The 14,428-nt window shown below is 29.7% G+C and overlaps 2 protein-coding genes across 2 annotated transcripts; one reads left to right on the forward strand and one right to left on the reverse strand.

Annotated features, from left to right (window-relative positions):
- Window positions 1-1,035: 1,035 nt before the first annotated feature.
- Window positions 1,036-3,721, reverse strand: LOC142529327 (transcription factor bHLH130-like). The gene is given in 7 exon segments (XM_075634845.1): window positions 1,036-1,378; window positions 1,501-1,569; window positions 1,656-1,721; window positions 1,885-2,046; window positions 2,158-2,465; window positions 2,749-3,225; window positions 3,228-3,721. Coding segments are annotated over 7 exon segments (1,242 nt in total). The 5' UTR covers window positions 3,301-3,721; the 3' UTR covers window positions 1,036-1,291.
- Window positions 3,722-9,906: 6,185 nt separating this feature from the next.
- Window positions 9,907-10,616, forward strand: LOC142537451 (uncharacterized). Its single transcript, XM_075642964.1, has 2 exons — window positions 9,907-9,951; window positions 10,029-10,616. The coding sequence occupies exons 1-2, from the start codon at window positions 9,907-9,909 to the stop codon at window positions 10,614-10,616; spliced, it is 633 nt and encodes a 210-aa protein (XP_075499079.1).
- Window positions 10,617-14,428: the final 3,812 nt, after the last annotated feature.

Consider the following 14,428-nt stretch of genomic DNA (forward strand, 5'->3'; position numbering starts at 1 on the left):
ACCGTCTCGCACAAGTTTTTGTCAATAATAAAGTACTTACTCTTGGATTATAATGGAATATACTGTGTTAATAGAATTTCAAGTTTTGAAATTTTACTTACCAATTTTAAATTTTAAAATTTTACTTTTGAAGTTAAAATAGGACCGATCAAATCTCGTTTTCCGTTTGCTTCTTTTTTCGAATAGCACGAGAGACTATCAGTTGAAATACGGCAATTTAAATTTTACTTTTTTTGGCTCAAAAATCTTGTAATGTGAGAAATTTTGTACTTTTCAATTGATATCTATAATTATTATATTGCAAAGGATTAGATTTTTAGACTAATTATTTTTTCGTCTTGGTTTTACATTTATAAAGTACCAAAAATACTCCATCAAATTATAAAAAGGTTCATATCTTATTTAATTAAAAAATATTTATAAAAGCGTATTTTAGTAATAAAAAAATATATATTTGAAAATAATAAAATATATCACGTTTAGATAATTAATTCAATTTTATAATTATTGTACAATGTCCAGATACTTGTCCACAACATGTTTTTATTAATTCCAAACATGGATAGGGCTATTACAATATCAACATGGGTTGATACTTTTTTTTCACTAATTTTATCATTTTTGAATTTCGATACGTTAACTTTTAATTTTTAGTCTCGGTACAATATTTTTTATATTTAGCTACTTCGGTCTATTTTCTCCCGGAATGGTCCATTTTCATCAAAAAAAGCCGACTTAGACTTGGATTAAGTGGCATCGTATGAAAATATATATGAAATAAATCGAGAAATCCTCAATTTTTAGCTGTATCAGCTTTAGCCATCATCCAGTCAGTGTTTCCGGAGAAAATTTACAACTCTGAGAAAAATACACCAAAATAATCGACCAATATCGAAAATTGATGAACTATCATACTGAAACAAAAAATAGTGAAGTTATAAAACAAAAAATGTATTAATACATATCATCATCGAGTAAAGAAATTCATTTTGGTAGGCCTGAAAAGGCAAAAAAAAATATCTTGATCGAATGAAATTGTGAACCCAACCTTTCGTTTGTCCATTACTATAATCAGGATAATTCGACATTTATTTATTTATTTATTTATTGCTTAAAAAAGAAAATTAATCCTAACAACAAGAAATGTACTTGTGCACATACCCTTTAAAGTTGAACTATTATATAATTATTTTGGGCACTTAGCTAGTCTAAGTAAGCTAACTACAACCTTGTAATCAATAATTATTATTATATAACCCAAAAAGATCTGAAAAGAGGGTATTTTGTTCTACTATTCCTTCCTCCAGGGCCTTTGATTCAGAACAATCTTCTTCTGAGAGGCTGAGCATTTACAATTGGCTCGATTTTCGCAGAGCGTCTGCATGATGAATACGCGAAAATTTAAAAATGTTCGAAATGACAATACTTACATGAATATGACTTAAAAAAGTTATATAGTGAATTAGTTAATATTGTTAGCCAATGATACATATATAGTACCTTGTATTGTTTCTGAAGGTTTTTGATGTAATCCACAGCCAAATCCAACATATCTGCTGTGTTGGTTTGCTGCATGTCCCCAAAAAAGATTGGAAATGTTCATCAAAGCAAATTGATTTCCAAAATGGATTAAAATTATTTATTAGAAGATGTACCTTATCCATGTTTGGAACCAGCTCCTGTAGTTTCCTCATTCTTTCGCTGATCCTAGTCCTTCTTAACTGCACCAAATAATCATCTTTCATTTAATCTCAAGTTGTACACATTTATTTTTTCCAAATTTTATATATAGGTACAGACATATGTGAATATATATATATATATATATATATACATGTGTATATGTAAATATGTGTATATACATGTGTATGTAAATATGCATACCCTCTCGGCTATGCTCCGTGGATGAGTGGCACAACCGCGCTTGGCGCGGATCTTACAAGGAACCATATCTTGAAGCTGCAACAGCTTCTCCATTTCAGATGAAGTCTTTTGTAAACTTAAGTGGCGTGACAAAATATTTGATCTATTTTCAGGCTCCCCAGTCTGTTCAAACATAAACATATACATAAAGCACATGTTGGATTGGAAACATATCACCGAGTTTATGAAGTGTTTATGTTGGCAATTAAAACACGTTCGATATATATTTATTACCAGAGTGTTACCAAATAACTTGTGAGGGTCATCATCAAGTTCCCTTTTGATTCCAGTAGAGAAATTTTCCGCAAAATTCGAAGAATCGCTCCAAGAACCAAATGGGAATCCAAATAGACTGTCATGGTCATTGCCATTCCCGTTTGCATCATCCGGTCCATTTTCGACCTCCGAGATCCGAGGCACAGTTCCAGAAAAGAAAATGTTGCGATTTTGTAACCTACTTGAACATGGACTTAAGTCTCCATTGTTATCACCACAATCAGATATCTTATAGCTTCCAGTCCCTGATCTTATACTTCCATGCCCTGAAAATCACGTTCTGATAAGTTGTGAGCAATAGATGCACTTTACCTATTCAAATATAATCACGAATAAAAATAGGAACTAAAAACAACCCTCCGAGTATTCTTGATTAGTTCAAAAGCACCAAATAACTAACATAGAGGAAAATCTATCAAAATTATATCAATCCCTTTTTGTTCAAGCTCATCTTGCTCACATCCACTATCATAGATTCAATTTAACCCAAGAAATTTAGATTTAAGGGATACTTATCATAACAATAATAATACAAAAAAAAAAGAATACCATGTTGAGGGGTTAGATTTGAAAAAAGTCCAGCAGGAGTACTGTTTTGCCTCGAAAGATTTGAACATATTTTTCTCTGCACTCGATGCTCCATCCCCATCGAACTCACAGCTGCACTAAAGACCGCACCATCCGTAGCCAAAGACCCCAATTGGCCAACATTTTGACTTGGGTATTGTGGTGGCAACTGCGCACCAATCCCACTGCTACGATTATTATTACCAATATCATTCATTCTACTATTTTCATCATCGAAACAAAATCTAGAACTCAATCTTCCAGTACCCTTTTCATGAACTCCACTATTTGTAAAACTTTCCAGCAAAAAACTGGGAGCCGACCTATACTTTAGCAGCCCAGAACTTATTTGGCTGCTGTTAGAGCTACTAAACTGCTGCATATACTCGCTGTAGTTTGAATTCGTATCCGATTCCATGAACAGAAACCAATGCTCGGGGTTCTTTGGAGACACGGTAGGTGTTCTTCAGTCTTGGATTTAGGTGATAATATAGGGCTCGAATCAGAGAATAATGCATGGGAATCGCCATACATTCCCGCAGAACAACTTTATCCCCATACAAAATTCTCCGAGTCTTTATCAGAATTAAGCAGCTGCTTATTTCTTAAGCAGTCCTGGGAAATGAAATCTTGTAACAGAAGCAACAGAGAGATCTGGTTTTTCAAGAAGTACTTGAGCTTGGATTCTGCTGTTTTTCTTTTTCTTTTTCTTTTTCTTTTTCCCCCTCCTGGGCTGTGAAGATATTGAAAAGGGGTGAAGCAAAAGATAACGCCGATGCAGGGTTGCTTTATTTATGGATAAATCTACTTTCAATTTCCATTTTTGGCCAACCTTTGCAAAAAAAGGTTGGATTGGGGGTTCAAACTTTTTTAGTGGTGTAGAGAAGTGAGAGGGACATATAGACGAAGATGGGAAAAATATCAAAGAAAAGTTGGCTCCAGACATTACTTTACTGCCCAGCAAACGATGTTAGGAAAGTTTGCTATTTCAAGGATTGTTCCAATGAATCACATTGTGTCCATCTTTTCGGATAAATTTTCCAGGAAATGTACTTGCTCTAATAAAAATTAGACTGTTGTCACATGTTTCGGGTTAAATAATTTTGTCCGTTTACTAAATTGTCTTATTTTGGGGTTCAGTTTATGGACTCATAAAATTTTGGTTGTGGTCCATTTTTATTTCCGACTATTTTGATCTAATTACCGATTCGTTGCCGGATACGTCAGTATTTTTCAATTTTATATCAGCAATTCAACAATAAAAACTAAAATCCAGGAAAAGAAATCAAAATTACTACATCAAAAATAAAATTTGCATACTTAGTTGTGAGATAGTGCATGCCTCTTGGTTTAGTAGAATCAGTGTCCCAAAAACTAACCTATTCACCCAATAGCTCGATCTTCTTAAGTGTGTGGCTAGTACAGATGGGTAGTTTTGACATGTTGACATCTTCATTTAAAAAAAAACAATTATTTTTAATTACTTTATAATTTATTTAATATATATCTTTATTCATATAAAAATTAAAAATCTATTCCAAGAAAACTATTTAGTTAACTATTTTTTAACATGTGCGATGCATGTACTCAGTCACGGGTAATAATAACTAAAGAGCATGTTTCTAGTGAGACAGTTTCACGAATCTTTATCTGTGAGACGGGTCAACCCTACCAATATGCACAATAAAAAGTAATAATTTTAGTATAAAAAGTAATACTTTTCATGGATTACCCAAATAAGATATATGTCTCACAAAATACGACCCGTGAGGCCGTCTCATACGAGTTTTTGTCATAAATAAAAACTGGAAATAAGACAAGTTAATATAATAGACCAAATTAATTATTTTTTTTTATGCTCAACAAAAAAATATATGAAAAGATCTTTTAGCATTTATAATTAAGCTATTATTAAGATATTACAGAAAAGATCTTTTGGTAAGACAATATCGAATTATTTTTAGAATTATATAAATATGTTCAAAACAGCCTCAAACATATCCTTATAACTTAATTATCTTATATATATCCTTTTTTTTCCCTCTATATTTCTCTTCATCCTTAAAATTTAAATTTTGAAAAAAATAACAATTTATAATATTAAAAGACCTTAAAGCTCATAAAAATATATAAGTTTATTGCAAAAACTTATGCGAGACGGTCTCACGAATCATATTTTGTGAGACAGATCTCTTATTTGGGTAATCTATGAAAAAGTATTGCTTTTTTTAAGAGTATTATTTTTTATTGTGAATATCGGTAGGGTTGACCCGTCTCACATATAAAGATTCGTGAGACCGCCTCACAAGATACCTACTCTAAGTTTATTACAGTAAACCAACTGCTGGTGTGTATATTTAAATATTTTTCATTAATTTATATTCGATAGCTTGATTTTTAATAAATGTAAATAAAATTTTGTTGGCTAGTGCGTTTATATTATATTTGTTTTATTTTTTTCGAAAGAAAGTGCGTTTATAATTATGATTTCGAAGAAATGTCATCTCTAAAAGTCAAAATTCCATTCAAGCATGAAATGGATTTGTTTGGAATCAAATGTAAGTACAACCATTGGGTCGGACTGTAGACAAAATAATATTATATGTTTTGCAATCACAAGTGTCGCATAATTGTTGATTCTGAATAAGAAAATGTACCATTTAGAAACAGAAAATGATATATTATGTTTATAAATTATAAAATTTACAATATAGCAAATTGAAAAGTTTAAAAAAAAAAATCAACAAATTTGTGTTCTAAAAAATAGGTAAAATAATTTGTAGTATATATTCACCACCAATAATAATAATAATAATAATAATAATAATAATAATAATAATAGAATTGTTGTAAAGAGGAAAAAAAAGGATCGTAGCATTGATGTAGTCGACACAAATGCGTATCAGATTCACGAATAAATGGAGTCGGTCCCCCACAGCGCCCATCAGAAGCTACCCCCACCGCTTTGCTACATCATCTTCTCTTTGATTCTGTTAGGAGAGTGCAACACGATGAATTTTGCTAAAACCCTAATTAAGGACAATAATTATTATATGGTTCGAAAAAAATAAAAAATATAATATCGGATTTTTCATGCAAACACTTCCTGAAATTTTTCGGTTTACTCATAGATCAGCTGAATTATCGAATAAAGTTTTCTGTATTTCTCATAAAATGACATAAATTTCACGAGCATTACTCCCATTGTACTATTTTCTGATAGTACAGTGATGTGGAAATAGACGTGACCAATGACTACTCTATTTGGAACGGATATCAGATTTGATTTTACCAACCATTGTATCAAAGTCTATAAATAGGAAAAAGACATCAATCAAAATTGCTCTCACATATTTGAAAAAGCTTAAATATTTTCAGATATTCAAGAGCCAAAATGATCAATATTTCTCAGCACACACAATTGATTTTAATGAGATCACTAAAGATCTTATGTGCTTAGTATTATATTTATGAAATACATGTAATATGATAGTAAGTGTACTGATTATTTTTGTTGAGTGAGTTACCAAGAGTTTCAATTAGGTAGTGTTATAAGTGTTACTAAAGTTATAGCAGTCACAAGTGTTGTAATTGTTAAATTCTTTCAGTGAAATCATTCCTAAGGAAGAAATTGTGATATAGGAGTAATTAAAGTTTCCGAACATTCGGAAACAAACACATGTTATTTACATTTCAGTTTAGCATTTTCTTGTTAAATATTTGACAACCTAATTGTTCTTACCTTAATCAATTTTTGTGTTCAAATCTTATTAGTGAACATATTTCCTCGCAGTGACAAACTGTAAGCTTATTGATATCCAACCGAAATATTTCAGAATTTCATTTCAGTGTTGTTAACCCAACCGAAATATTTCAGAATTTGTTGAGAGTATTTGTTCATCCTCTATAAATCAATATCTGATCATAACAAATTATAATATCAAATAATAAAAATAATAATAATTGATGTTCTATTAATTATTATATGAAATTATAATTATCATTTAACTAATAGTAGTGTTAATTTTAATTTTATTTTTTTTATTAATATTTTATTTATTAGAAATATCTATCATTCAATAAAATATAATAAGAATTATTAGTCATCATCATTTTATATTATTAAATAATGATGATTGTTATCTTTTATTAACATTTATATTATTATTTTCATGATTATATTATAATTATTATTTTAGATTAGTCATAAAAAACCATGTATGCCCTAAAAAATTTCCTTTTTCCTTCCAAAACATCAGAGACAAACTCCGCACTGCTGTGAAGAAGGGGTGAAACAAAATAAAGGAAAGAGAGAAAGTAAAATAAAATAGAAAAACAAAAGTGAAAAAAGGAAAGAAATAAAATAGAAAAAGGAAAAAAAAAAAAAGAGAAGAGAGACTAAAAAAAATTTTATTTATATTTATGGAATGGTAAAAATGTAATTGGATTTTAATGATTACTTTAATTTTACTATAAAACCAAACATAATATTATTTATTCATCCCTATTTATTTAGCATATTAAATCATTCAAATAATCAAAATAATAAGCAAATACTTTTTAATATATGCAGTCTTTAGGCTGATTGTACAATGTAATTGCTAAGTGAGCCAATATTGCCCATTCTGTGAGTGTATTGTGTCTCAACAAGCTCATAACTTTTCAAATCAAATCAAAATATATAAATGTCTAAAAAATGTTTGGGAGAACTTCCAAGAAGCACTTCCAATATTCTAGTTGAGTGGAAGTATTTTGAGATGCTTTTGAAAATCAGCTTCTGTTTCAATTTTTATAACTTTTAACCAAAGGTTAGAAACAAGATTGATTTTTTTTTTTTATGTTTCTGTTTTTTTGTTAATAGTTTAAAATTAAAATTTGACATTTGAATTCTTTAAAAAATATCATCTTCTACAATTATTCTCAATTTTTAAAAATATTTTTGAAGATTTTTAAAAATAAATTTTATTTATATATGAGTTTTTAAGATTTTAGAATGGAATTCATAAATTCAAAATCACATTTTATTACAAGTATTTTATATTTTAAAAATCATTTTTTATAATTTACATTTCCAGATTTATTATTTTTTACATATTTTTTCATTTATACAATTTTTTTTTCATTTTTATTTAATTTTATGTACATTTTCAAGGATTTATTTTATAAAAATATAAATTAATTTTGATACAAAAAATTCAAAATTTAATAATAATTATATACATACACCGTTGATGGTGTGAGTACCAAATTTTAGATAATTAAAAAAAAATATTATGTAAGTTAATTATATTGTTATAATTTTTCAAAAAAAAAAAATTGGAAGTAATTTTTCACACATTCAAACTTTAGCTTGTATTAGCTTTAGAATTTTATTTCCAAATACTACCTACTTTTGTTTCCCACCTTTTCACACATACATACATGTCATAAATAATTTTTTAAATCCTATAATTGTAAAGATCTAACAATTATATTAGTAATTTAATTACATGATTTTGAGGAGAAGGTCCAAAATTTATCATCGGGATTTTATCTATTATAGTTTCACATGTTATCATATTTTAATCTTATAGATATATCATTTAAATATTGACAATTTTAAACTTTTTTCAGTGGAAGCATTGAGTTGATGTGACACTGCACACGTCAACACCATGTTGACACCGCATCAATGTAATGTCAGGAAAACGACCAAAATTATAAATATAGTAGATTAAGGGTGAAATTCAACAACATAATATAAGACCAAAATCACGAATAAGAATAATCTCTATCGTAAATTATTCTAAACAAATCGTAGGAGAAAAATGAAACAAAGAAGGAAAATTATAAATTAAAGAACATGAAAGCATAATGCACAAGGTGGATGGTCAAGTTAAGAATTTTTAAGATTCAAGTTTGATAAGGATAAAATTCGAATAATATCAGGAGACGTCATCATATCGAGGGACAAAGATTTTATATTCTCTGATTCAATTTAATACATTCTAAATATATATTCAGCATAGGATAAGATGGCTTAATTTATTCTATTATTCGTTTCATTATCGATTTTTTAATTTTAAATAAACGATTTCATTAACACTCAAGTTTGTCAAGATTTAAAAACAGAAGAGAAAAGTCTAAAAAAAAATCTAAAATCACCCCATCTGAAAAAACCGTCGCTACATACCGGTTTTTTGTAATTTGACTTTAAAAAAATGTTTTTTTTTTAAAAAAAGTGCTTTTTTAATTTTTAACTTGTTTGGGTGGGCTTCTAGTGCTTAAAAAAGCACTTATTTAAGTTGAAATTAGAGCTTTTTAAAAGCCCTATTTTAGAGCTTTTTTCACTAGCTTTTTTAATAACCTTAAAAAAAACATCCATCAGTAGCATCTTCTCAATCTTTTCTCCATTCTTCTACAAGGTACAATTTTTTTTTTCTGTCGAGGTTGTTGTTCGTTCATTTTTTTCTGCTTTCTTTTTGCTGCAGAATCTACACTCCCTATTCATTTACGTCTGTATTATGTATTGTAAATTAGATAATTATGTTACAATTCGTTCAATGATCCGATAAATTCAGGAAGTCAGGAAGGGGAAAGTATTTGCTTATTCCATTTTTTTGCAACTACGTATATAATATTCATCAATGCTTGTGTATTACGTATATAATATTATATTAATTAAAATATGTTATATACTATAATATTATTTAATCCTTGTTTGTATTATTTTTTCATTTATGATATTGTGAATTAGATAATCTATTGTTTTTTTATGTTTTATTTTTTGAATATAGAATGTATTCGAAGTTAGCTCCTAAACGAGGATTATCAAATCCAAGTCAATTACCTAGATATACGATTGAGACTGTTGAACCTGGATTTTTTGCTGATGGGAATAATAAGGCGGATTGGACTGATCAGAATACCGAAATATTCTTAAAAATTTGTGAGGAATAAATTGAATCCGGCAATAAGCCTACCAAACATTTAAACAAAACGGGGTACACAAATTTAGTTTCAAAATTTCATGAGAGAACGGGACTTTCTTTGAATAAAAAACAATTCAAAAATAAATGGGATTCTATGAGAAAATATTTTGCATTGTGGGCACAACTTATTGGAAATAATGAGACTGGCCTTGGTTGGGATCATAATAAGATGACCGTGCAAGCTGATAATAGTTGGTGGGAGGATAAGATTAAGGTACATAATTTATATACTACATTTTAAATTTTTAATCAATTATTTTTATTTATTTTTTGTTACGTTGCAAATTACAGGAAAATCCCGAGTATGCAAAGTTTAGATTGAGGGGACCCAAGAATTTAGATTTATTGGAAAATATATTTAAAGGTTCCATAGCAAGTGGCTATGCTGCAATAGCACCATCAGAGGATCAACCAATTCATAATAATTTCAACGATGATACAAATGATTGGGATGTTCAGTTAGATGGAGAGTTTCAAAGTGATGTTTATATTAATGTTGAAAGCCAAGAATTTATGGAAAACTCAACAATGGGAGCTGACAACTCTATGCAGCAAAGGAAGAGAAAAAGAAGGGAGAGTGGGGAAAAAAGAGGTCTCATTGCCACTAGGTTAGCCGATCAACTTGATCGTGTCCTTCAAGAATTTGAGACTGAAAAGTCTATACACGAAACACCAAAAGATGATCCATGTAGCATTGAAAATTGTCTGGAGGTTCTTCGTAGTTTGCCTGATATGGTGGTTGGCAGTGAGCAATTCTTCATAGTTACTAGAGTTTTGGGTAAAAAGCATAATAGGCAAACATTTATCGGATTGAAGGACTCGGAACTGCAGCTTGGTTGGGCAAAGACATTCACTAAAGATGATTTGAAGCGTTATTAACATGAGTTATGTTTTTAGGAAAAATACTTGAATAATGCACTTGTTTTTTTCTTTTATTGATTGATGAGTCAACTTTACTAAGTAGTATGTTTAAATTTTTAATGCAATAATCTAAAACTTTCAATGTTTATTGTTTTTTTATATATTTATCTTTATTCATATATTTTCACAGGATGTCTGCGAGTTCAGGCTCCACTATATCAAATAACTCTGATGCATCAAGTGATTCCGACATTTCCGTTGATTGTATTAGAAATACACATGTCTCTAAGAAAAGAATGATTTTGTTATCCTTGTGTGGTGTTACGAATTATGTTTTGAAATATATTGTTAAAGAAAAATGTTGGACATCGTGGTTATCAGGGTCTCAATGGGTGGCAGAGATATTGAATGGTAATGAGACACGATGCTTTGAAATGTTTAGAATGAGGAAACATGTTTTTTATAAACTATGTGACGATCTACTCCAAAAGTATAGCTTACAGCCAACAAAAGGAGTTGATATCTATGAAAAGGTGGGATTATTTTTGTACATGATGGGTCAACCAGCTTCAGTTAGAAATGTTCAAGAGCGTTTTCAACACTCGGGGAAAACTGTTTCAAGACAGTTTCACAGCCTTTTATAGTTCATATGGAAGTTGTCGAGAGATATCATCAAACCTATCGATCTTAATTTTACAGATGTCCCTGAATATATTAAGAATGACAAAAGATATTGGCCTTATTTTAAAGATTGTATATGAGCTATTGATGGCACACATATTCGACATGTGCTTTACTTTTGTATGGGCTGGTTGGGAAGGTTCTGCTCATGATTCTAAAATTTTTAAAGAGGCTATGCGCAGAGAGAGATTGCATTTTCCACTCCCACCTGAAGGTTTGATATTAATATATCTTATATGTTTTTTTAAATAATTGTTAGATAAATATTTACACTTTAACTCTTATTTTTTGCAGGTAAATATTATTTAGTTGATGCAGGTTATCCTACTTTCAAAGGCTTTATGGGACCGTATAAAGATACTAGATATCATTTACCTCAATTTCAATTGGCTCCAAAGTTCAGATCAAAAAATGAAGTATTTAATTATCATCATTCCAATTTAAGGACGGTTATTGAAAGAACATTTGGAGTGTGCAAAGCACGATGGAAGGTATTACAAAATATGCCCACATTTTGTCTAGATACTCAATTTAAAATTATAGTGGCATGTTTTGCTTTACACAATTTCATAAGGCGATACGATGCGGCTGGAGATATTTTTGAACAACTCGAAAATATTGATGATTTACAAGAAATCGAGCAAGATGGTGAAAATGTTTATGTTCATGACAGAGGTACGAGATGGCAAGAGCCAACACAAGAAAATATTACGGAAATGAAAGAATTGAGAGATGACATAAGAAATTCACTGCCAATACAAGGTCGACATTGAACTATTAGTTTTTATTTAAATAAATTAAAGTAGAATGTAAACATTAATCATTGTTAGTTATTAACAATTGTTTTTATGGTTTTTAAGATTTCAATATTTTATTGTTTTGGTATGGATTTAATTATTTATATTTATACATCACACTTGTTTAGAAATCCGTTATAAAATATATATATATATATATAAATTAATGAGTTAAAAAAGACTTTAATGATATGTATCCAAACACATTTATTAATTTAAAAAGTGCTTTGTATCTATTCATCCAAACACAATATTAACACAACTTTTACTTAAAAAAGCACTTTTAAAAGCCAACTTAAAAAAGCACTTTTTTAATCAAAAAACTTTTGATACCAAACGGGCTCTTTGTCTATATAAAAATAAGCTCCAGTAAAAAAAAATTAGGCTCGACCTACATATATATATATATATATATTACTTGTTTAAACACAAAAACTAACGTGACATTATCTCACGAATAAATTTTGTGTTACAAATCTCCTATCCAACCCTACCCAAAAAATATTAATTTTTATATGAAAAATATTACTCACTCCAAATTTAAATCAAGGCACCTTGTCTCACTGAAATAAATCAATATTGAACAATCTCACAAGAAACTTACTCATGTTTATTCACACTCACGCACATACGTGCGTGTCTATATATATGTATGTATGAGGGGAATAAGGGGGGAAAACAGTATATTATTGAAAGATGCCCAGATGATGGGGGCTAATACTATCCTTGCAGCTGAAGCTTGCTAGAGATTAGGGTTCGATGGACTTTAGGAATACGATTCATATGCTGATGCACACGAAATCATTTTAAGGGTATATACATTGGATTTTTAGACATTCGAACATTTATTCTCGACAAAAACGATTACACGATATTGACCTAATACCCATTGAAATTTTACTTTTACAAATAATTGATAGAGTGTAACGTATCAAAAATAATTCTACACGACACGAATCGGATAATTGATAGCGCGTATTAGAAAGAATTCTTATCTCTATACACGAATCAGATGCAGATAGATGATCGCAAATCCTAATCGATTGAACTTTACCCAATCAAAAATATATATTTGTGTCACAAACTTATCTTATGTCCAATTCTCGCGCCAAATTCCTTTATAATCATGCATGGTCCCCTCTGCGATTTTTTTTTTTTTTAAAACAAGAAATAATATTTTATATTTAAAAGTCACCAGATGATACATCTATAATTCACCAAGGGAAAACACCTTCGATCCAAGAAGATGGTGAATTATTAGAAAGGGAAAGATGAGTTGGCCGACATATTTGCAGTGCGGATAACATGTGCTTAACGATTGAAAATTGATTGAATCAAGCATATAGCCAATTTCATAAACAATGATTTCATCAGGTCCACGATTCATTGATGCTGAAGTGACTACCGAGACGACAATATAATATAAATATGAGAAAACCAATATTTTATCAAACCATACATGAATCGCTAAAAGAAGGCCATGATATATATCAAGGAGCTCGGCACTAAATATAGAACCTAGGTGCCGAATGCTCTGAGCAGACGCAGCTCGCATAAATTTATCTATATATACACATACATATCATATTTATCAATGAAATGACACTCATCTATTGGTGAACACACAAGTAGACACGATAGATGATCATCATATCAAAACTATATATATACAGAGATGTAAACAAATCAAACCGTTATTAATAAGCTATTAATGAACTAAGTTCGAACCCGATTTGATTAATATGATAAACGAACTTTTAACAAGCCGAGCTCGAGCTTTTCGCGAGCTTAATAATTTCATGACAAATCGAGATCGAGCTTATATCAATCTTAAACGAGTCAAACTCAAGTATGATACTGTTTAGTTTTGTTTGGATCTTTTACAATAATATATATATACATATCATTTTATCGATGAACAAGATATGTGTGCATTATTTTAAAATTATATATATAAGAAATAAATGATTATGATTGTGAAAGGGGCAAGACGAATGGGGGCATTCACATGTTTGTAAGGAGGGAAACATGAACACGTGATGGCACATATATGCATTGATTCGCGTATGTACCCAGCCTACCTCTAATTTCTTAAAATATCCGCTTTTGATTATACCAAACTTAATTTATGTCTTAAATAATTATATCAAACTATGTGGTTTGGTTTAACGTTTTTCAATATCCAAATTGAACCAAGCTTCAATGCTTAGCATAACAAGTCGATCGAATTTGTGGGTGTGAGTCCTGTTTTACAATTGAAGATAAATTATTAAAATTGAAAAGGGGGACCAATTTAGGTATTGAATTCAAATGAATGCAACATCCTTTTTGTTCACTTTCTTTTGCTTTCCC

Source organism: Primulina tabacum, chromosome 2 (genome assembly GCF_025594145.1).
Source record: "Primulina tabacum isolate GXHZ01 chromosome 2, ASM2559414v2, whole genome shotgun sequence".
Classification (NCBI taxonomy): domain Eukaryota; kingdom Viridiplantae; phylum Streptophyta; class Magnoliopsida; order Lamiales; family Gesneriaceae; genus Primulina; species Primulina tabacum.

What these genes read in the sequence shown, in the direction of transcription:
- LOC142537451 (XM_075642964.1), top strand. Translation starts at nt 9,907, where the DNA reads ATGACCGTGCAAGCTGATAATAGTTGGTGGGAGGATAAGATTAAG. An exon ending in GGTGGGAGGATAAGATTAAG is followed by an intron (nt 9,952 to 10,028) that starts GTACATAATTTA and finishes TGCAAATTACAG; the next exon opens with GAAAATCCCGAGTATGCAAA.